This window comes from Rhinolophus hipposideros (genome assembly GCF_964194185.1).
Source record: "Rhinolophus hipposideros genome assembly, chromosome: 17".
NCBI lineage: Eukaryota > Metazoa > Chordata > Mammalia > Chiroptera > Rhinolophidae > Rhinolophus > Rhinolophus hipposideros.
Window position 1 is genome coordinate 21,747,924 of NC_138063.1, and position 22,108 is coordinate 21,770,031.

The 22,108-nt window shown below is 37.1% G+C and overlaps 1 protein-coding gene across 14 annotated transcripts in view; it reads left to right on the forward strand.

Moving 5' to 3' along the window:
• Positions 1 to 22,108, forward strand: part of HDHD2 (haloacid dehalogenase like hydrolase domain containing 2) — a 34,117-nt gene that overhangs the window by 8,366 nt on the left and 3,643 nt on the right. For 9 of the 14 annotated variants that reach the window (XM_081078885.1, XM_081078891.1, XM_081078898.1 and 6 more), the window contains 5 exons: positions 1,313 to 1,423; positions 4,350 to 4,558; positions 9,482 to 9,566; positions 17,312 to 17,528; positions 19,582 to 19,645. In XM_081078885.1, the coding sequence (XP_080935011.1) occupies positions 1,323 to 1,423; positions 4,350 to 4,558; positions 9,482 to 9,566; positions 17,312 to 17,528; positions 19,582 to 19,645 (676 nt within the window). In that variant the 5' untranslated portion in view covers positions 1,313 to 1,322. Of the gene's footprint in view, positions 1 to 1,312; positions 1,461 to 2,651; positions 2,768 to 4,349; positions 4,559 to 9,481; positions 9,567 to 17,311; positions 17,529 to 19,581; positions 19,646 to 22,108 lie in introns of all 14 variants that reach the window. The other 5 variants (XM_081078886.1, XM_081078887.1, XM_081078888.1 and 2 more) reach the window with 2 other exon arrangements.

Below are 22,108 nucleotides of genomic sequence, written 5' to 3' on the forward strand. Positions count from 1 at the left end.
GCAGAGAAAATGAACAGTGGCTACACATGTTAACGTGAGCACATCTCACAAGCATCATGTGCGGTGATAAAGCAAGTCACTAAATGTAGAAAGAATAACATTAATACAATGTTTTCAACCCATCAAAATCAGGAGAGTAGCTACCTTGGGGAGAGGAAGAAGGAGAATGGGATCCAAGGGTACACAGAGGGCCCCAACTCCATCTGTGATGTTTTATTTCTAAAGCTGAAGAATGGGTAAAGGAGGTTGTATTATCCTTGATACCTTTTTATGTGTCTGAAATAGTTCATTATAAAAACAAAAAACTGGAAAGGGAATGATTAAAAAAAACTAAAAATGAAGTCCCCTCTTGTTTAGCTTTTATAATGTTCTTACTCATTCCTTTATCTTTAAATCATACTTTATACTCCACTATATGTAGAATATAACTCATAATAAATTTTAAAAGGAAAATCTGCAAAAAGGAAGTTGTACATTGTAAAGAAAGGACAATATTTCCTGACTTTATTTTTTAATATTTCCTAACTTTAAATTACTGTGTGACTTGAAATTCCCTCCTCAGTGACCTGCAAATACTGTTAGCAACGTGGCTATATGTGCCATTTCAGGATATAACAGTGGAGATGGGTGATTAGAACATTTTCGTCATCTATAACCAAGGAAGAAAAAGATTTTGCCAGTGATTTAGTGCTTTTATCCACCCATTCTTAAGAGTACATTACTCATATTTAAAAAAAAATTAAATGAATAAATTGTTACACCAAAGGGTTATTTTAAGAAATCTGAAAGTAAATAATTTATTTTATTTTAAATAAATTTTTTTGGGAATATTGGGGAACAGTGTGTTTCTCCAGGGCCCATCAGCTCCAAGTCGTTGTCCTTCAGTCTAGTTGTGGAGGGCGCAGCTCAGCTCCAAGTCTGGTCACCGTTTTCAATCTTTAGTTGCAGGAGGTGCAGCCCATCATCCCAAGTGGGAATTGAACAGGCAACCTTGTTGTTAAGAGCTCGTGCTCTAACCAACTGAGCCATCCGGCCACCCCATAATTTTTCTTTTTATTAACTCTTCTTTTCCCCTTCCTATAGTTTTAATTCAAGACTCTTTTTAAAAACTAAACATTATGAAAGTTTTATGAGTCAAATTTTGGATTTGGATTTTTAAAAACACATTTTGTTGTTGTTGTTGTTCCAAAAGAAGCAGCTTAACACTAAGCCGTATCTTTCTGGATATGAATGATATTTTTGAGGACGTACCAGTTTTTAATTGTCCATTGTTTCCTAAATTGTATTTTGAATTTCATTTGCTCTCTCCTAGGGAATGAAGGATGGCAGCACGCCGTGCGTTAAAAGCTGTTTTGGTAGATCTCAATGGCACACTTCACATTGAAGACGCAGCTGTGCCAGGCGCCCAGGAAGCTCTCAAAAGGCAAGCTGTCCTCCAGGTTCAGCTGACAAATGTGTTTGTGAGTGCCATTTTACCAGGGCAGATGATTAGCTAAGTGGACGGCCTTAAGATGACATTTCACCAGCTTACCGTATAGAGAGCGCCAAAAAAATGTATGCGCATTTTAAGAACAGAAAAAACTGTATTGTAATACTCAATATATGCTGATAATAAAAGATGAATACAAGTCATGTTTGACTTCTGCAATTACAAGAGGTGCTCAAAGTGGTTGCCATCAGCGTCCAGACACTTCTGATGGTGGTGAACTACTGCTGGAGCATAGATAACATCTCTGAAAATGTGTATATGCTTTTTTGGCACCCCCGGTATACAGAGACTGCCTTGGGTTTAGCTAGAAGATGAATGCATTGTACTATCTATCCTCCAGACATTGCCTTTATTAGGTTTGGCCTTTTGATCTAGTTTTTTGTGTTTATGTGTATGTCTTTTTCTAAGTCAGTAATGTAAATTTGGGAATGAAAACTCAGGATTCTAAAATGCAGAGTAAATAGTACTGGAAAAATCACAAACGAATCCTGGAATCACAAAATGAAACACACGCAAAGCTCTAGTGCTGCCCACTCCCCCTTCACCTAAGAGCTGGCACTGAGTGTGCAGCTGCTCAAATAAAATTAAGGGACTTGAAATTTTGGAATTATTTCCATCAACTAAATTTAATGCTTTTGAAGGTTAGAGACTGTAGTACTTAACATGTCTGGAAGCAAACCAGGATATACAGTAAAAGCTTGGTAAAGTAAACTGAATGTGAATGTTTGCTTCTGAGTGTCCTGAAAGAGTCCTCATCCGTACAGCAGAACTATTATCGATTTTAAGTATTTTCGTCCTAAAATAATTTAGGGATGTTTCAAAGTCCGTAATACTTAGCGTGGGGTGCTTATCATTTTCCAACCTTAAAATATTCGTAGTATGCTATTCTTCAGAAAATCCAGTGACTAGCATCACAGAGACAGGGGTTAGGCCAAAGATGGACGTATTTTGCATTCTTTCAGGGAGCTTCTTTTCCATTTGGGAAATGAACAAATACATATAAAGAGACTTGTATATCTGGTAGAACCAGTTAGAAGCTATCAATTTAGTTAGGAGTCATGATGTTCCTTTTATAGGTTAACAGCATGTTTTTAAAAGCCAAAAGAAAATCAGTTCCACTGTTTGACTTTCTCTTGACTCCTTGACACTGTCTCTCTCTCAGGCTTTCTCGGGGAAAGGATGTCTGTTGATCAGTCGCACTTCTATTGGACAGAAGCTTTCACTGCTCTAAAGATGAGCTTTCTACTTTGGAGCAAAAGAAAAATATCTTTGTTTCTGGTAAACAATGAACGACATATCTAAGTAGCTCTGTACCTGTGAGCCTGCCATTCTAGAAGGGCAGGAGCCGACAAATTGCACTGATGGGTTTCCATCCCAGAGAAATCACCATAGTGTCACTGCCATTTTAGTTTCTATAGAAACAAACAGACTAAGGGAAGTTGAGGGACCAGTAAAAATAAAAGTTAAAAAAAAAAAATCTTCATTAAAAACGATGTGGTTGTTTTAGTACTTACACTTCACTTGTTTATTTTTAGGGTAATAGTTATGTTGAAATAATCAATTTCTTTTGAGGGATAAACCACCAAATTTAATGTGTTTCTCAGAAAAACTGCCTCACATAACATAAAGATAATCATGATAACAGTGAACTATTTAATCACACAAATTTAATTAATGTTCTTTGGGTGAACACTTAAAAATCTCTTCTGTTTTATTTGCTTGCTTGTTTTAAATGTGGTTAGTGCTTTTATACTTTGTATCTATTTAGGACAGGCATAAAATAAAAAGCAACGGTATTAATATAAAATTTTTAATTGTAACTAAATTAAAATTATTTTTAGTCTTTTGGAGTAAAACACTGTAGGACCAAGAAAATAATTTTCATTTTTAAAGAAAGCTACACTGTCATGAATTCTTTCTCTCATACCTGATTGCTAGTTTAGGCTCCAAAAGCAGAGATCATAAAATCAAAACAATCCTGTATGTAAGTAGTTCAATGGGAAAACATTTCTTTCAAAAAAAAGGAACGTTTCTTTGAGATGTCCAGGTAGATTCTGTTTATGAATTTAGTAACATATTAGGGCTTAGCCAGTCTCTAACTGGCTGAGAAGAAGGCATCCTGAGGTAGCGTTTGTTTTCTTAGTATAGAAGACCAAGTCCTGTACCAACGTAGATCGGAGTTCTTGTTTTAGCCCTACCGCTGAGCAAGTCACTTTATTTTTAATTGGAAATATTGGGGAACGGTGTGTTTTCTCCAGGGCCCATTAGCTCCAAGTCGTTGTTCTTCATTCTAGTTGTGGAGGGCGCAGCTCAGCTCCAAGTCCAGTTGTCGTTTTTCATTCTTTAGTTGCAGGGGCACAGCCCACCATCCCATGCGGGAATTGAACCAGCAACCTTGCTGTTGAGAACTTGCGCTCTAACCAGCTAAGCCATCCGGCCGCCCCCTGAGCAAGTCACTTTAACTCTGCTAGTCCTCAGTTTTCTCATCCTTAAGAAGAAAGGGTTATACTAGTAAATAATCTCCATGATAACTTCCACTTCTTATATTCGATGAGTAAATACAGTGGTTACCAAGCTTTGTTTTGTCACTTTACTAAAATTCTGGTAAAGTATGGAAGGTCCCCAGAAAGGTAGACATAGCTTTTACAATTTGACTTTGTAGCCTTTGGAGAGGAAGCAGCCCATGGGGAGTGTATAATACGGAAGCAATTCTGGGTAGATTACAAAAAGGATTATTGGCCATAAAAACATTTACTTAGTGACTTAATTTTCTGACCTTTGACAAATGCTCCCAAACTATGAAGTTTTATGGGGCTAGAATGTAAAAGCTGTTTGTTGACATCGATTTTTACTTTTCCAGGTTACGTGGTACTTCCGTAATGGTTAGGTTTGTGACCAATACAACCAAAGAGAGCAAGCAAGACTTATTGGAAAGGCTGAAAAAATTGGAGTTTGATATCTCTGAAGATGAAATATTCACTTCTCTGACTGCAGCCAGAAATTTAGTAGAGCAGAAAGAAGTCCGGCCCCTGCTGCTAGTGGATGATCGGGCACTACCTGATTTCAAAGGTAGGGGAAATTTGGAAAGATTTAAAAATTGGTTCTTCATATCTGCTTATAAATCATTCTTCAAACTGGATGTTTAGAAGTATTTATTCAGATTTCCTCCTCGTATTATTGAAATGATCAATAGATAGTTTGAATCTAAATTGGTGTCTCTCAAACCTGTTGTGACTTCACTCCACAATCAGTGAAACACGTTACATAGTAAGCTAGTACATATACGATGTGTTTATGTATGCTAAACAATGCTCTTACTGTATGAGAAGTACTCGATTTCCTGTTTGGTTTACTTACTAGTGTGTTTGACGATGATGCCGCTTAGAGCCCTCCAAATTAGTTTTACAGTTTACTAATGGATCACAACCCACAGTCTGAAAAGTCAAAATTACTTCGAGTATTATAATTTTCAATCCAAGAGCTACTGTGTTAATTTGATTAAATGAGCCAAACCAAGAGTTCTGTGTTTAAAAATAGATGTCATTCTGTACAATATGAAATTTTTGCAATGACTGAAATATTATCAATCAGAAGAAAACGTTTCTCTTTGGACAAATTCACAGACTCTGGAAAAATATCCTAGTTTTGTGAAGCTTTGTCACATTGCTTTGTTTTATAGATGATTCAGAGTGAAATGACACAGTAAAGAAAAATGGGTAAAAATAGATCATTAAAAATCATGTGATGGCTTTGCAAATAATGATTAGGGAAATTCAGCATGGATATATAGTTGGGCAGAACCTTAAAACGTGTCCTATCAGGAAATATACCACTGTATCAATCAGAATTATTATTTGTAAGAAACAAACCAATTTTGGCTGTGTTAAACAGAAAATAAGTCTATTAAGCTCTGAGTGCTGACAGCAATATAAAATGATACAATTCCTATGGAGAGTAATTTGATAATAGCTAGCAAAATTGCATATGAAGCAGTACTGTCACTTGTAGGAATCTGTCCCCAAGATATAGTTATAAAAATACATAATAACATGAGCAAGGTAATTCATTATGGCCTTATTGTTAATAACAAAAGATTGGAAACAACTTCAATGACCACTTGAAGGGACTGACTAATTAAACTGTGATATATCAATATATCTACGAAATGGAAAGCTTTGTAGCTGGAAAATAAGTTGTGACAAAGAATTCCATTCCCTGATAAGGAGTGATCTTCATGGGATATAATAAGTGAAAAAAGTAAGGTTCGGAAAAACTTAACATATTTTCTGTGTAAGAAAATGAGAGGGAAATGTATATACAGATCCATATATATCCATATATATGTATATATCCATATATGGTATGTACACACATATCCATTTATATATTCCTTATATTTGTAAAAGGAAGCTAAAAAAAGATAAATGGAAAAATGAATAAAAATGGTTATCTAATAAAAGGAAGAGAAGAGGAGGGGAGGGTCGGGTAAGGAGATTTCTCTAAAAGTACTTTACTACATAGTTTTCTCTTTGGAACCTTGTAAATACTTTAGTATTTAAAAGACAATTGTAGATTAAAAAATAAACCAGTCCCTGAAAACTAAAAGGAGATTGAAATAAATGAACTTAACTTTATATCATGTTAGTGACATAACTACTCAGAAAAAAGAATTATTTCAAATGATGACTTTAAAATACAGTATTTTGACTATTTGTTCATAATGGGATAAATTCTAAGGATAAAAGAACTGCAAAGAAAGCTTAACATTCAGTAGTTTAGTGTTATTAGTAATGTTGGCATTGTTATTTTAAAACTATACATAGATTATAGGCCAATACAAAGTAGCAATCATGCTAGTATTTGTTAAGATCCAAGATTTTAAGTGTAAGTGAAAAGACATACAAATATAAAAATCAAATTAGTTAATTAAAAGCTGTGTATTATTAATTTTGAATTGCAAATATCATTATCAACTTTTTTGTTCTCTTAAAAAATACATATTTTCTAGATCTATTGGAAAGGTCTATCGAAAGAAATAATGACAAGCGATGGTCAGACTGTGGGGTCTACTACTGTTTCCTACTTTAGTTCCTTGGAGTAATGGCTGATTCCAAATCCAATAGGCATAGTACAAGATGAGTCTGGGATAACTAATTGCATTTGCAAGGAAACGATTGAAGACAATGAGATCATATCTAAAAGACAGTGGGGCCAATTGGAGGGGGATAATTTTAGCATTGAAAGGAATAATGATTGCAATGGATTGTAACATCATTTATATAGAAAACCATGAGTCTAAAAACTCAGCCCCATAAAACTCATTGATCACTATTGGAAGTTGAAAATGGATAAATTAAAGGAGTGAAATAAGTATTTATCCTGCCTTTCCTATTTGAACGATATTTTAGAGTAACCAAATATTTGACGAGGGTGAATTCTTTATGGAATTCCAGCTAGTAAATGAAAAAAGAATGGCAGAATTAGAAAAACTCCCTTAGGAAGCCCTAACGAAATAGGCACAACATTAGTAGGTTTTAAACATATTAGGTGAAGGACTGATGAAGAACTTCCCAATGGAGGAATCAGGCTGACACCACTTAAACTCATTAATCAATCTTAACGTCACGGGAAGTAGAACAACCAGAATTTTTGTGCTTCTGTGGTGTGACATAATAGGAGATTTATAGCATTGCCTATGAAATAATCTTGCCTAAAATTGAATGTGAATCTAAGAAGCCTGTAGATCTAATTACCAGCTTACAGGGAAAATAAAGGTAAAGGAACAAATTAAATAATATTATAAGCAATCAGCCAAATTCAAACCTTTTCCAGGATTAATGAGGTAGTTGCTCCAATAAGTGGAGAGGAGTGTGCTGTTATAGAATGAGACATAAGAGGTAACAGTCAAATGTACTGTAATGGACCTTGTTGGGTGCCAATTATATATCAGAGGTAAAAAGACATTTTGAGACATTTGGGGAAATTAAGTTGTGGACTAAATATTGAGTGTTATTAAAGAATTACTAACTTTATTGGTACAATAATGTTAAAGTGTTTTGTTTTTTTCAGTTAAAGATACATATTGAAATATGAAGGGGTGAAATGGCACAGTATCTGGGATTTGCTTTAAAAAAGACTTCAAAAAATGTAGAAGATGGTAGATTAGGTTGGCAAAATGTTGATGGTTGCCGAAGCTGGGTAATGGGTACATCAGGGCTCATTATACTGGTCTTTCTACTTTTACATATGTCTGAAAATTTCCATGACAAAAAAAAAAAAAAAGGCTGTTTGGGTAGCCCACAGAACTGCCGAGGAGAGCTGCAGTGTTAGTCATAGGGGCTGTGCAGCCAGGGACAGTGTGCAGTCATGTCGCAGGACCGATCAGGTGCCACTGACGTTCCTGCTGAGCATTGAACTCTGCAGCTTGACCCCAATGAAACTGGAGATTGGATGCTCCAGCTAGACTTCTGCCTCAGGATCTGAGGCTGCAGTAGTCACCTCTTTCAAAGGAGCTTCCTGCTTCTTTGTGTGACTAGCTGACAGTTCAAAGCCCTGGTGGGTGCTTCTGATTGGCAGAGCCTCTGTCTCGTGCCAGCACCCATAGCTGCAAGAGAGGCTGGAAAAGGAAGTATCTGGTGTTTTCAGCATCTAATAAGCGGGATAGCTCTGCCTCTCACCATATCTTATAAGCTAGTGAAGTTCATAATTATCACAATGGTATTCAGAAACACAAGCAAAAATAATGACAAATGTACTCTATGATCAATGTATTTGTGTCTCTGAGTTAGCTAAAGTATTGCAAAACAATATTTTAATCAGGTTTTTCTCTTTTGACTTTATTTGAAGAAGTTTAAGATTCTAATTGTATCAGCAATGAGCTGTAGTTGGGATATATAAGCAGAGTCCGTGGTATGGAAGAAATCTTTTTCATTCAGTCCAGGACAGTACTAATATCTTATATAAATGAAACTACCCAAAGTAGATGGAATTTTGAAAGGAATAGAATTATCTTTGCTAGTGTTGAATATCTTTGCTGGTGGTAAATGGAACACAAAAGAACACAAAAACTACAACTTTGACTGTAGCCAACAATTTTATTTTATTCCTTCAACAAACTTTAACCAATTCCTCTATATTCATGGCTGTTGATAAGGAGGAAATTGGAAGTCTTGGGTACGTTATCTCCTCTTCCTGTTTCATCCCTTCACATTTTGATAGAATCCATAATGAAACATGCTTAAAGGCAGGCAGTAAGAGACGCAAAGAGAAATTGGCATACAGAGAATCTACAGAACCTTTAGTCAGACTTTTCATAACTGCGATGTGAATGTACTTGTCTGGTTGTCATATCTGAAGTCCAGTTATCAGTTACCAAGGCCTTATAATATGCTTAAATTTTACGGTAATATTTGTGACACTAAAAGTAGACGAGGCATTATGTAGGAAATTGTAGGAATCTATAGTGCATTCCATACTTATCAGGAATGTGTTAACCTCAACCGTGCCAATTAGAGAGTCTAATTTCCTTTGCCTCTTAGAGTTTCATTCTCTCATCAGTTGCTATTGATCTGACAGCTCGTAGGGAACTCATGGCTGTTCTTGTTGGTAATCAGTAAAGCGTTTTGAAGTTAGAAATTACTTGTTTGAGAACATCAGGTTCAATTCAGGTATTCCAGTTACTAAGTAGCTATAAAATCATGCAAAAGAAATATGCAAAAATACTAGGAGGCCTTTTTCTTTTAAGTATCTCTTAACACTATTTCCAAAGTACACTGGGCAGGATAATCTCTTAAACTTCAGATTATGGCTACAGCAAATATTTGTACTTGAGTGACGAAAACTACTTTATTATAAATGTGACATTACTTTTACTTGCATTTTATGTATATGTATATCACATATATGTCACATATATATATCACCTATATAAAATATATATATTATGTATATATATAATATATATATTATGTATATATATTTTTTTATTCCCAGGAATACAAACGAGCGATCCTAATGCTGTGGTCATAGGATTGGCACCAGAACACTTTCATTATCAAATTCTGAATGAAGCATTCCGGTAAGTCGGTAGCTATTTATTTTTCTTCTGGTCATACACTCCCCTACTTCCCTTCTTGAGTCTTTGTCATGTAATGTTACATACGTTGCAGTTTCTGGCCACCTATATTGTATGTGAAGACAGACATTTTTAAGATCACTCTCAGATCAACATCAAATATTTATTACTGTCTTGCTTAGTTTTTAAAAAATGATCAGTATGTTCAAATATGATCATTGGGGTTTTTCTGGTTTATGAAAATCAATATTCTGGAGCAGAAAGTCATAATAAAATTCCAACTCTGAAAGCCAACAGCTTTATCTTTTATTGTCACTCCCATGATTCTCCATCGATTATGCTAATCTCTGACAGAAAACACCATCCAGGCTCATGCCAAAAAGAGTAAATGTGATTCTTCCTCCAGCTGAGAATTGGGGCTGTGGAAAGAAGTGGACACATTAGACCAGCTTTTCAGAGGAATTCAGTGAGTGAGACTGGTTGTCTTAGCGGGGATAGTGGCAGTAGGGATGAAGGAAACCATCCATCCATGGCTCAATGGATGACTGAGTTTGGGAGGTGAAGAAGGTCAGGGAGTCGAGGAGGACATCAGATTTCTAACCCGGGCACGTGTGACAGAGAACACTCCCTGTGTGGGGTTCAGGAGGTGATAAGTTTAGGTTGGGGCTCTTTGGCTTGTGGGATATCTAAGTGGAGATGTTCCAGTGGCTGTTGGTGGAAATTTGGGGGAAACACAAATAACACATAAAATGTTACAAATCTTCAATTGTGTGTGCATTTTACTTTTATGAACTTTTTGCTGCTATTTCTAAAAAGAAGAGTGTATACTGGTTCTCATACTTCCTAAGATAAATTGGATCGCAATTTACCTGCAAGTCTGCCAGTATATGTGACTTTTTCCCTTGGATTTTTCATTTTTTATAGATTTTTCATTTTTCATCTTTTACTTCTTGTCAGATCACTAAACAGTATGATTTGTCTTTCAATTTATGACACGTTAAAGCAGTTCAAAATATAGGGATATATTGAACTAGCTTTAAACATTTTTTAAAAATAGCTTGATACATTTTAGGTATTTAACTGCAAGATGCTATGAAAACATCATTTTCTTAAACCAATACAAAGATCTGCAAGAATCATTCTAACTTACTTAACGCTTGATGTAGAATTCGTTTCTTGATGTATATGTCCTAGAATCAGAATGTTTGTAGGAAATTAAAACTCACAACAACGCTCACACATCTGGGCACAGTATTTGCTGTTGATCTTGAAAATGGGCTGTCCTCATGTACAATCTACATGGCTAGAAATAGCACCTTTTTTTTCCCTGTATGCACATTAATTTTAGATCCTTGGTTAATGGGAACTGTGGCTACTTAATGCACTTAGTCATTGTGAGAGTTAAGCCTTTGTTTAAAAGGAACAAAGTCACTTTTTATAGTTGCTAAGTATCCATTTACTGTAGTTATTTCCTGGAGGTTCACTGCTATGCCAGATTGCATGAAGATGTACTTGAGGGTATATGGTATTAACATTTATTTTGCTTCACCTACTTCAATTATTCTACTGTAACTTCTTGGGGGTTGGGGTGGGGGGTACATTATCTCACCTGCTCCTTAAGTAAGGCTTACAACTACACCAGAATCAATTTTCATTTGAAATAGAGAACCTGCTATAATTTTTTACTTCCGAATTTACCTCTGCTACCTTTTGTTCATTTCTTTAACCACAGAATTCAAGGAGAAGGTATTGATTGATTTTAGCTGGTAACTTGGGAAGGACATATTTAATAGGTCTCTGTCTTAGATGTTTACTAGACTCGGGGTAATAAAAATGTGTGTTGACATAATACTGACTTTGTAATTGCTCGGATGCTGCCTAATTAGTACACTTCCCTAACCATATTGATTTCTTTAAACACTACGTTTTAAAGCATTACAGTGCACTTATAGGTCAACTCTAATTTCACAAATGCACTTAACAGCTGGGTGGAGAGTTAACAGAAGGATTTTAGGTCCTGCCCTTCTTTGCATATTGATGTCTCCACAGAGACTCTGTCTTCCAACCAATGACTACAGCTGTTTAGATTGTAAGTGGCAAATACAGACTTCTCAAATGAACCACTGATTAGTTAAATTACTCTTCAGGTTGATAATGAGAATAAACATTGGATTTTAAACCCGTTGCATAGCTGCCTTGAATACCAGCTTGGGGGCAGACTGCCCTCAGGCAGATGCATTAGCCTTCCACATTACACTGCCTCTTATTTACTGTGTTTCAACTGAGTGGGTCCTCCAAAATGCATAGTACAATCTGGCTACAAATATGTTTTAAATGTCTGAATGAAATTGAGAACACCGAATTTTAAAGAGTTGATTTTAGAGAAGATTAGACATGATTTGGGGGTGTGGAGTCTAGAAAACATTTAAATCCTGAGAGCTATTCGTGGCTTTTTTCCTTTTACCTACTACTGAAAGATACAACACAACACAACACAACACAAATCATTCCTATGCCTATCAAGCAATTTAAGAAATACAAATTATTACACATTTGATGTCCCTTGCATATCCCTCCCCAATTTTATCACCCAAGAACAAAAAGTAATCAAGATTCTGAATTTTATGTTCATTATTGCATGCATATCTTTATACTGTAACACATTTGTAGATATCTCTAGACAGTATATAGTATTATTTTGCATGGTTTTGGTTTTTTTTTTTTTTGCATGTTTTATACTTTATCAATTTGCTTGCTTCCCTAGTAATACTGTATGATTCATCAATATGAATATCCATAGCTCCAGTTCATTCATTTTCACAGCTGTAGTACTAGCTTGTTGCAAGCAAGGTCTTTTTTCATCTTCTGACCTGAGTTAGAAACCCAAAGCTTGAGCATTTTAATAATAGACTAATTATAATTAAATTTAATGATTTTTGTAAGGAGGAAGGCTACCTAGGCAAGCATCAAATTATCACTTAATAATTTGAATTTAGCATGAACAAGACTAAAAAAAAAAAATCTAAGCACAAAAGTAATATGTCTTCATTGTGCAAAATTTTAAATGCTCAAAAAAGAAAAAGAATAAACAAAATTACCTATAATATTTCTACCTAGTTATTTGGTTTCCATACATACATATGTTTAGACAAAAGTGAGAATGTATATATACTGTATATATACTATGTGATAATTTGCTTTTTAAAAAGCCAACAATATATTGTGCATGGTTTTCCATATTCATAAATATTCTTCTAAAATAGGTTTGATTCCCACAGCATATATACCACTGTAAGAAATGCAGTAAGTTGTCTAGCATTGTGTTTCCTATTGTTGGTTATTTCTAGGTTTTTGAAGTTAGTTTAAAAAATCTTTCTGAGAATGTTTGTTAAGCAGTAATTGTATTTGTTCTTTAGGATTTTTTTCAGAATTATAATTGCTAAATCAAAGGAATTTGGGGGAAAAACTGCACAGAATTGCTTAACCTAGGAAAAGTTCCAGTTTTTTCTATAAATTAAGAGCAACTGCTCTCCAGTTTTCAGTGATTAAAATGTCATTATCTCTGAAGATACGTGACATCACAATTTTCGCATTTAAATGCAGAGGTGAAAGGCTACTTAATAATGTTTTGAAGCTTCAGAACAACTTAATTTTGAAGTTAATGACTTATTTCCTATAATTGTTACAAGGTACGAGAATCCTCCAAGACTTAGAGATGTGCATAAATTTTGTTTTTTGGGAGGAGATTCTTATCACCATAAATGGTTCCTGTTTAATGTTGGATTGCTTTTTTCCCCCCATCTCCTTAAGAAAACATTAAAAGTTAATTGTTCCAATATATTCTACTCCTTAGAAAGAGAATAAGAGAAAGGGAGGAAAAAAATCAACATTAATGGCCTCAGTTATTACTGCATTTGTACAGTAACTCTTGAATCTTTTCTAAGTACTAGTATTTAGAGGCCTGGGCCTGAGGAATTCCAGAACAGCATGGCAGCAGGGCTCAAATTAGAAATATTTCTGTGGGCTTTAGTTTGAAAGGGCTGACTGCTGTCGTCTTTTTAATTAAAGTGCAGACTATAAGAAATTGTTTAGGACTTAAGAACTTGAGGTATTTAAAGCATTATATTAGTATATACAAGAGAACAACTTTATATGCCAATTTGAAAAATCACAGAATACAGAATTGAGTTTAGTATCAGTCATTAACTGCTCTAACTTTTTAATTTGGGGAGATTCTCATATGATCAAGGCAACGTTTGCTACTTTAAACAAAAGTTTCAGGTGAAGAGTCACATAAATATGTTACTAATTTTTTTTTACTTGAAGCATAACATGCACTGTAAGGTACAATTTGTTAGTATACAATTCAATAAAATTTTACACATAGATACACCTGTGTAACCCCCACTCCAATCAAGACCCAGAACATTTCCAGCACCCTGGAAGGCTTCCTATCTTAGTCAATACCACACCTGCCTGAAGGCTACCATTCACTACTCTGACCTGCCCATTCTTGGTCTTCATATGAATGAAATCTTATGATTGTAGTATTTTTTGTCTGTTTTTGAGATTTATCTGAGTTGTTACATGTCACAGTACTTTAGTTTTGTTTTCTTTATTTTTGTCGTTGTGTAATAGTCTATTTATGAATATTCCACAATTTACTTGTTTATTCTACTGGTAATGGGCATTTGGATTGTTTCCAGTGTTGGCTCTTAGCAATAATGCTGCGATGAACATTCTTCTTCATGTCTTTTGGGGGACATACGAGTATGTGCTCATTTCTCTTGGGTCTGTATCTGGAAGTGAAATTACTGGATAATAGGATAAGTACTTGTTTAGCTTTAGTAAATATTGCTAAACAATTTTCTAAAGTGATTGTATAATAACAAGTCATACATTCCCACTGTCTATGCATGAGTTTCGGTTGCTCCACACTCCCCCAGTCTCTGGCCAGTCTGGTTTGGTGTGGATAATGGTTTCTTACTGAGTTTCAGTTGGTATTTCCCTGATGAGTAATGTGTTGAAACCTTTTCATATACCTGTCGGCCATTGCGTAACTTCTTTTGCCATGTGCCTATTCAAATCTTTGACCTTTTCTGATCGGGTTGTATTTTTCTTAATTGATTTGTAGGAACTTGTGTTATGTATACAAGTTTTTGGTTGGAAATATGTTCTCCGCAGTATCTTATCCTTCTTTGTGGTTTGCCTTTTCACTCTCTTAGTAATATGAGAACATGAAGTTTTCAATTTTGATGGAGTCCAGTTTGTCAAAATGTCAGTTATGCTAGGATTGAAAAGCCCTGATCTAGTTCAACTCCTTCATAGGTAAGAAACCTATGCCCACAAATGTGATTTGCTGTTACCTATTTTAAGTGGTGTAGATACTACATTTTGGACCAGAAATGCTTGGAGGATAGGGTGGGCAATGCTATCTAGTATATACTTTGTAGGATGTTTAGCAGCGTCCCTGCCTTCCACCCACTGGATGCCAGTAGAACCCATCTTCCCCCAGTTGTGACCGCCAAAAAGGTCTTCAGACATTGCCAAATGTCCCCTGGGGAGCGGAGCTGTCCCTAGTTGAGAACCACTGAACTAGATGTCTGCCTAAGATGTTTATATTGTGGCCCAGCTCCCTCGCTAGGATTTTTCAGTTTTTTCCTTTGCCTCCACGGAATTTGCAGCCAGACATTTTTGCATTGGGCCTTCTTTGCACCTTTCTTCCTTTCTTCTTGCACCTCAATGGGCTTATCGTTCGATATAGACAGAAAATTTTCAGATTTCCTTCTGATAACGTAATTTCTAGTGACAAAAACAACCAATCCTTTGTTGCTCTGTCTTATAAGTGTAAAAACACTCCCAAGTAATGGGGTGTCTGTTTTTGATATTTCTAAAATGTTTAACTATGAAAGATCTTTTAACTTGTATCCTAGAAAACGTTTAGCTTTCTGTCCATCCTGAATATGCCATGGCTCTTCAGAGACTCGGTAAAGCTTATGCTGTGCAGAGAAAAAGGATAAAAGTAGGAACCACCTCCCTGAGAGATGCCTATCTTTTCCAGCCTCATGTAGCACTAGTTCCCATTTAGAGAAATGTAGAGGAACCCACAGTTTCAGCCCTTCCAGGGAAGGCACTAAAGTACTGCCTGGGAATTAAGTACACCCATCAATCAAACTGATAAGTCTTATCCCCAGTTAATACATAATAAAATATTAACAAAGCCAAATCAAATGAGTTTTTAGTTTAGCTGTATAAGTGGAAAGCAATTTTGAGGTCTGTTGCATAAAGAATTCCAGTTCCGTGGTAGAGTAGCAAATAAATGGGATTGGGGGCGGGTGACAAGGGGGGGATAGATAAATCACCCATTATTATCTCATTGCTATCAGCTGTGGTTCTTTAAGGCCGGCATAGTGGCTTTACCAGGTTTCCTAACAGTTGGATTTTAAGCTCTGCTTTAAGAAATAAATTTGTGTTTATATTAGGGAATAAATTTGAAAGATCTGTCCTGTGCTGTGAGCAATGTGTAGTAACTAACAGTAAGGCCCTGTAATAGTCCAGTATTGGTTTTTACTTAATAAAATATTTAATCATAAATGTCTGAATTCTGCATCTCCCACAGGAAGGCATTTCCATGCCCACCGACAAGAATAATTTAGCAGTTTCATAGTTGAGCGCTTAATTACTCATAATTGTGAAGGGTAAGATGTGATGAATTCTTCCTCGATGGACATACTAAATATTTTAACTAAGTAGATGGCTTAAAGTAAATTAAGCTAGTGAGATCATTTATTACCTTGGTTAAAAGCAGTTTAAGAAGTCTTATCATGTCCCACATTCCATTAGATGGTAAAATGTGTGTGACTGTTTCTGCTGTGTGACTACAGGCTGCACTGTTGGCATGGATGGCAGATTTTTTGGGGGGGTCGGGGGTTGAGAGGCGAGTATTAAAAAGTTGGTGGGGTTTTTTGGATTCGTTTTGTTAGGTTTCTCCTGAGTCACTAATGAGGATCCTTAGCTACATGTAGAATTTGATTACCAAATGAATGGAAATACACTTTGGGCCCTTTTGTGTGGTATGAGAATAGTTGTCCTGTATCAGGACAAACAGATTTGGCAGTAAAGTCTTTTCCCTAAAGCTTGTTGGTGTGCTCTGATTCAGGGAAGATGGCCTGATTTGCAAAGTAATATCAAGCAGTCAAAAGGTAGAATGATGAGGTAAAGATACAAGCAGAAAGTATTTGTGAAATGCTATCTTAAATTTCTGAATTAGAAAGACATGCATTTTGGCGTAGAGGAAACAGGAAATCAGGTATTTTAGGAGTTAGCTGAATATGTCACTGCAGCAACAGTTGTGTCATATTGTAAAGGGCTCAAGAGCCTCCTGCTTCCATTAGGGAAAGTTGAAACAACTTATCTCATTAAGTGAAGCTTCTTCCCTTGAGTATCTTATTTAGCTTTACTTCTCTTAATTCTCCTTCCCTGGTGGTTAGGGTAAAGTGTCTGAAACCACTAAAGGTAAAAGGTTGAAGCAATCCCAAATTTAATAATCTATCACCTTTCTTTAGTGTATCTGAGTGTAATTCCCAGCAGTTCTTAGTGAATTCATTAGAAGACAGCAAGTCATTAAAAGTTAATAAGAAACTATTTGTTTCTGTGGGTGTGAAGAAAACCACTTTGTAAGTCTGACATTCCTTCCTAGTCATAAAAGCCTTGCGTTTAGCCTGTTTCCATTTTCTCTGTTTCTCTAGGTTACTCCTGGATGGGGCGCCTCTGATAGCAATCCACAAAGCCAGGTATTACAAGAGGAAAGATGGCTTAGCCCTGGGGCCTGGCCCATTTGTGACTGCCCTGGAGTATGCCACAGACACCAAAGCCACAGTAGTGGGCAAACCAGAGAAAACATTCTTTTTGGAAGCACTGCGGGGCATTGGCTGTGAACCTGAGGAGGCCATCATGATAGGAGACGTAAGTAGAAGAGCCCAGGGAATGCCCTGAGCTCACCTGTCGTGCTGGGAAGATCCAGCTTTGAAGCACAGCTTGGAAATACAAGCAGACTCTGCTAGTGTTGATGTCAGATGGTGAGAAGTGGCCGCCTATAAAACAGGCTTTCCAGTAGATGTTTAGTGGTATTCTTCTAAAGAAGTGAAATTTTTATTATTTCTGACATTCTTCATAGTGTGATGAGATATATATAATTCAAAAGGCCATTAAATGCAAGTCAGTTAAATGCTTTATATATATGTGTCTTTTTGAAGAAAACCTCTACACAAATTTAGATTTTTTGAATATTATGCAGGAACAACCTGTACCTAAAGAATTCTACCATTGTTGATTTTTTTTTCTTAGTATATGCTTTATGGAAGAACTTCCCACTCAGTATGCCACAAATAGCTAAACATATCGATTGCCTCGGCCCGTTGAATGGCAGAGCTGAACCTGGACGATTGAAGGCTCTAGCTGGTGTCCTCTGGCCATGAGCACCTTGTTAATTCACCCTAGTGTACTGGGAAACCATTATCTACGTATGCTGTGAGGGAGAAAGAGCTACAAAGCACACCGCCTTGTAGGTGGGAAGTAGGTGGCAAGGATTAGATTTCAGTTTTAAATGATAGTGTGTTAGGCTGGAAGGGACCATCGAAATTGTCTCGTCCAAACCGCCTCGTTTTATGGCTGAGAAATTGAAGCCCAGAGAGGTAAGTCTCCATGCCTGAATTCCTTTAGCTAGTTAGTGGTACAGCTGGAAGTAGAAGTTGAGGCTCTGGACTCCCTCCAAAACAAACTATAGATCCCTTGCTTTCTTAATGTGTGAAGATGCAGATATATCACAGTCTGCCTGATTTTCTTTCACATCGATATTTGTTCACATAAAACCAAAAAGGATAATCATTGGACTTGATACTGTTTTGAGAAACCATCTTGTCAGTCACATCTATTCCTCTGGGAAAGCCTTTAGCTAACTTTCCTAGGCAAATGTATGTTTGAAGAAGTGGTTAGCTGAGCCTGGAGACTTCAGAGTTCTTTATCCTGGAGATACTGGTGTTGGGACAGGGTGGACAGGCGAGAGCAGCTTTGTGCAGGGCTGTTATCCAAGACATTGGCAGTTTTCTTCTCTTTCTCTCCTTGTCCACTTGTCCCAACCTCCCTTCTTCCTTTTCTTCCTCTCCCTCATCTCCACTGCTTCAACAGGGCAAGTTTAGGTGCAACAGAAAAGTTTTTAAGACTTCGAATGAAGACTTTGACAAAGTAAAACTCTTTGCCAAGGGCTGCTGTTGAATAATATTAAAGATTTTAATGGAAAAAATATGTTTTGTTCAGGCATAGTCTGAATGAATCCTGCCCGTAGACATGAGATAGCAGGGTTGATTTTCTTTTTTATGTTTCCTCCAGTCCTTGGATTTGTATTACCTTGTATTTCTTATCACAATCAACCAAGCATATGCTTCCCTATCTTGAATAAGAACTGGAAAGAGGAGCTTCCTTTTCTAACTGATCTGTTATTCCCAAGTGTGAAGTGAATGTCAGTCCCAGAATCTGTTGAAGCCTCCTGATTTGACTGGATTCCACCTGTTCCAGACGAATGGCTGGAAAGGAAGGATAATACCCTACACGGGCGGCAGGAGCGCTGTCATCTGAATATAGTTCATTCACTGTCTGCAGTTGGATCCTTCACCTTAAAAGCTGCCAAATGAATAGGATGCTTTCCCCCCCCCGTGATCTGTTTGAAGAGGAGATCAGTGTACACGGGGCAAAAATGAAGACTGCTCTTTCTGTTTGGTTATTAGATTACTACTCGGTGGTCCACCCTCCAACTCTGCGACACTCCCCTTTCAGGTGCTACGCTTTGTTAAACTATTACATGTGGATTTCCCCTTTGTACACCTTCCTCTCGTTCATTTTAAGAAAAAAAAAACGGGTTACCGTTGGCCATCCCAGCCTAATAAGTCAGATCAGTTGGTAAGGTTTTGTTGGCAAGTTAACTGAAGACTCTGGCCTGAATGCTTTCGTTTTGCTATTCTAGGATTGCAGGGATGACGTTGGAGGAGCTCAGAAGGTCGGCATGCTGGGCATCCTAGTAAAAACTGGTACGTACCTTCTGGATGAGCCTTCTCTAAAACGGATGATAGGATACACAATTGCTTAAAGAAAGTCTTTGTGCGAATGGCAAAGCCCCCTGCACACTTTTGTTCTCTTTCTGCCACAAAATAAAAATAAAATGGTCTTAAGATGACGGGGAAAAGACAGTGTGGGAGGGCACATGCTGTGTAACACTAGGAAGATCAGAGTTCACTAGGAAGATCAGAGTTCAGAGGTGTTTTCGTGCTTCCCCAGAGATGACCATACACAGTGGACAAGTATCATTTGTATGATTTGCTGGATGTACAGATTACCACATTGAAGTGGACCAAAGACCATTGATTGTAGTGCTTTATAAAAGTATCTTTTATTTTTGTGCCAGCTAGAAGATGATGAAGTATCGATGACTCTTTAGGAACTGGCTGGCTAAGTGATCTAATTCCTTGTGTTGTTTGCATTTAAAAAAAAAACAGAAACAACTTCTTATCTTTTCACTTACTGTTTTATGAATATTTCCTGTACCCAAATTAGGTAAACTCTGCATGGTTCCTCGGGTGCATTTAAGGAAAAGCAAGGAGCTTAACGGGAAGGACTCAGCTAACACAGTACTTGGCTGCAGTGGACTGATTCAGTGTTCTCAGTCTTGGCCTCAGCTCTGCGCTGACTAGCTGTGCAAGACTCTGGCCAAGGCCCTTCACCTCCTGGGACCCTTTAGGAGTGTGGGGTTGGACTGGTCCCCTCTTGCTCTCACAGTGCATGACTTCGTCCAGTTTTCTTATATGGAGGATGGTTTATAAGGTCATTTCAGGATAAGAAAAGAACAGACACGAGAGCTACGTGTGGGGTTGAATCGTTTTGTATTGGGGACTTACTGAGCCTTTTCAGATACAATGACAGGCCCCCCACCACGGCCTGCCGTCAGGTGGCCCCTGCTGAACTTACAAGTCTTGTCCAAGGACTGCCATGGGCTCTTATAAATCAGATGGCAGATAAGTGGTTCCACCGGTGTTTCTGTGAGCTCATTTGCCTAGTTTCATATAATGGTGATGAAACTAATAGGCTGCTCATAAGAGGGAAGATTGAAACCTAAAGTGACAGAAAAGCTGTCAGTTGGCAATTTTTTAGAAAAAGTACATTTACTCATGACTGTGACATTTGTTCAAGAAAGTGTGGTTGCATAAAAACCATTTGGAATTTAAAAATAAATAGAAATAAGAAAACGGGGCTGCAGCTACAATTGAATAAGTATCTGGCAAGGCCCTGTGTGAACAGAGTGGCAACAGTCTCTTCAAGCCTGGGGCTTGGTCGGGAACCATTGGAGCCTTGCAGATGGTGACACCAGTCATTCTAGAATTAACAATGTCATTTTTCACAGTTCTCCGCCAAAATGATCAGCATTACTGCTCTTTGATGTAAACAAAAAAAGAGGAATTAGCAGAAAAAGTCAGAAAAACAAGCCACACTCCTTATCCTTCCCTGTATCTTAATTTTCAGATTCCTGCCATTCACCATTTTATTTTCATCATCGAGGAAATAAATCCTCAGTTAACTATTTTTCCTCTTGTGTATTATGCCCACGAATATTTCCTTCCTTTGGCTCACATGTTAAGGGTTTAAGTTTCACCCTGTTCATAGTACCCTGTTCTTAGCACCCTGTTCTTTGCTTCTATAACGTTTCTAACAGTTTGTAATTATGGATGTATTTATGCCAGTGTCTTGTAGGCCCAGCTCCCTGGCTGGTCCCCCCTGGCTCTGCCTTCTTTTCTGGCTGGCACGTGGTTGTGATCAGCCTCTCACAGAAGCATCCCGGCAGTCTCAGAGAAGCAGCAGCATAACACAGCCAGATCTACAATGTATAACTTACAAAGCAGCTAAGCCCAACTCACGAAAACAGGCCCATTTGTACTCTTCATGTCTGGTCAGAAAAAATCCCAAGTCAGCCCACTGTTCTGAAAGCGCGCAGAAGGGCCGCAGCACTGATGAATTTGAATTCAGTACATTTGAACAACGATTTTAACTTATTCAGTAAGAAGCGCCTCTGGTGGACAGTCTTGAGCCATTTTGTTTCTCAAGGAGTGACACATGGTAGATTCTCGGTATATTAACATAAGGTTGGTGCAAAAGTAGTTGTGGTTTAAGAGGTTAAAAATAATTGCAAAAACCGCAGTTACTTTTGCACCAACCGAATACATTTGCTTGATGATTCGTTAATGGAGATTTTTTTTTTTTTTAATCCTTTTATTTTTTCATTTTTTTTTATTTTTTTTTTCAATTTTTATTTATTTATTTATTTATTTATTTATTTTTTGGTTTTTGAGAGCCCACTGGCCCATGTGGGAATCGAACCGGCAGCCTTCGGAGTTAGGAGCATAGAGCTCTAACCACCTGCGCCACCCGGCCGGCCCCGTTAATGGAGATTTTTGACTAGTCCTAACCAGAATGTATTTCTGTTCAGTGTGTAAAACAGTCAC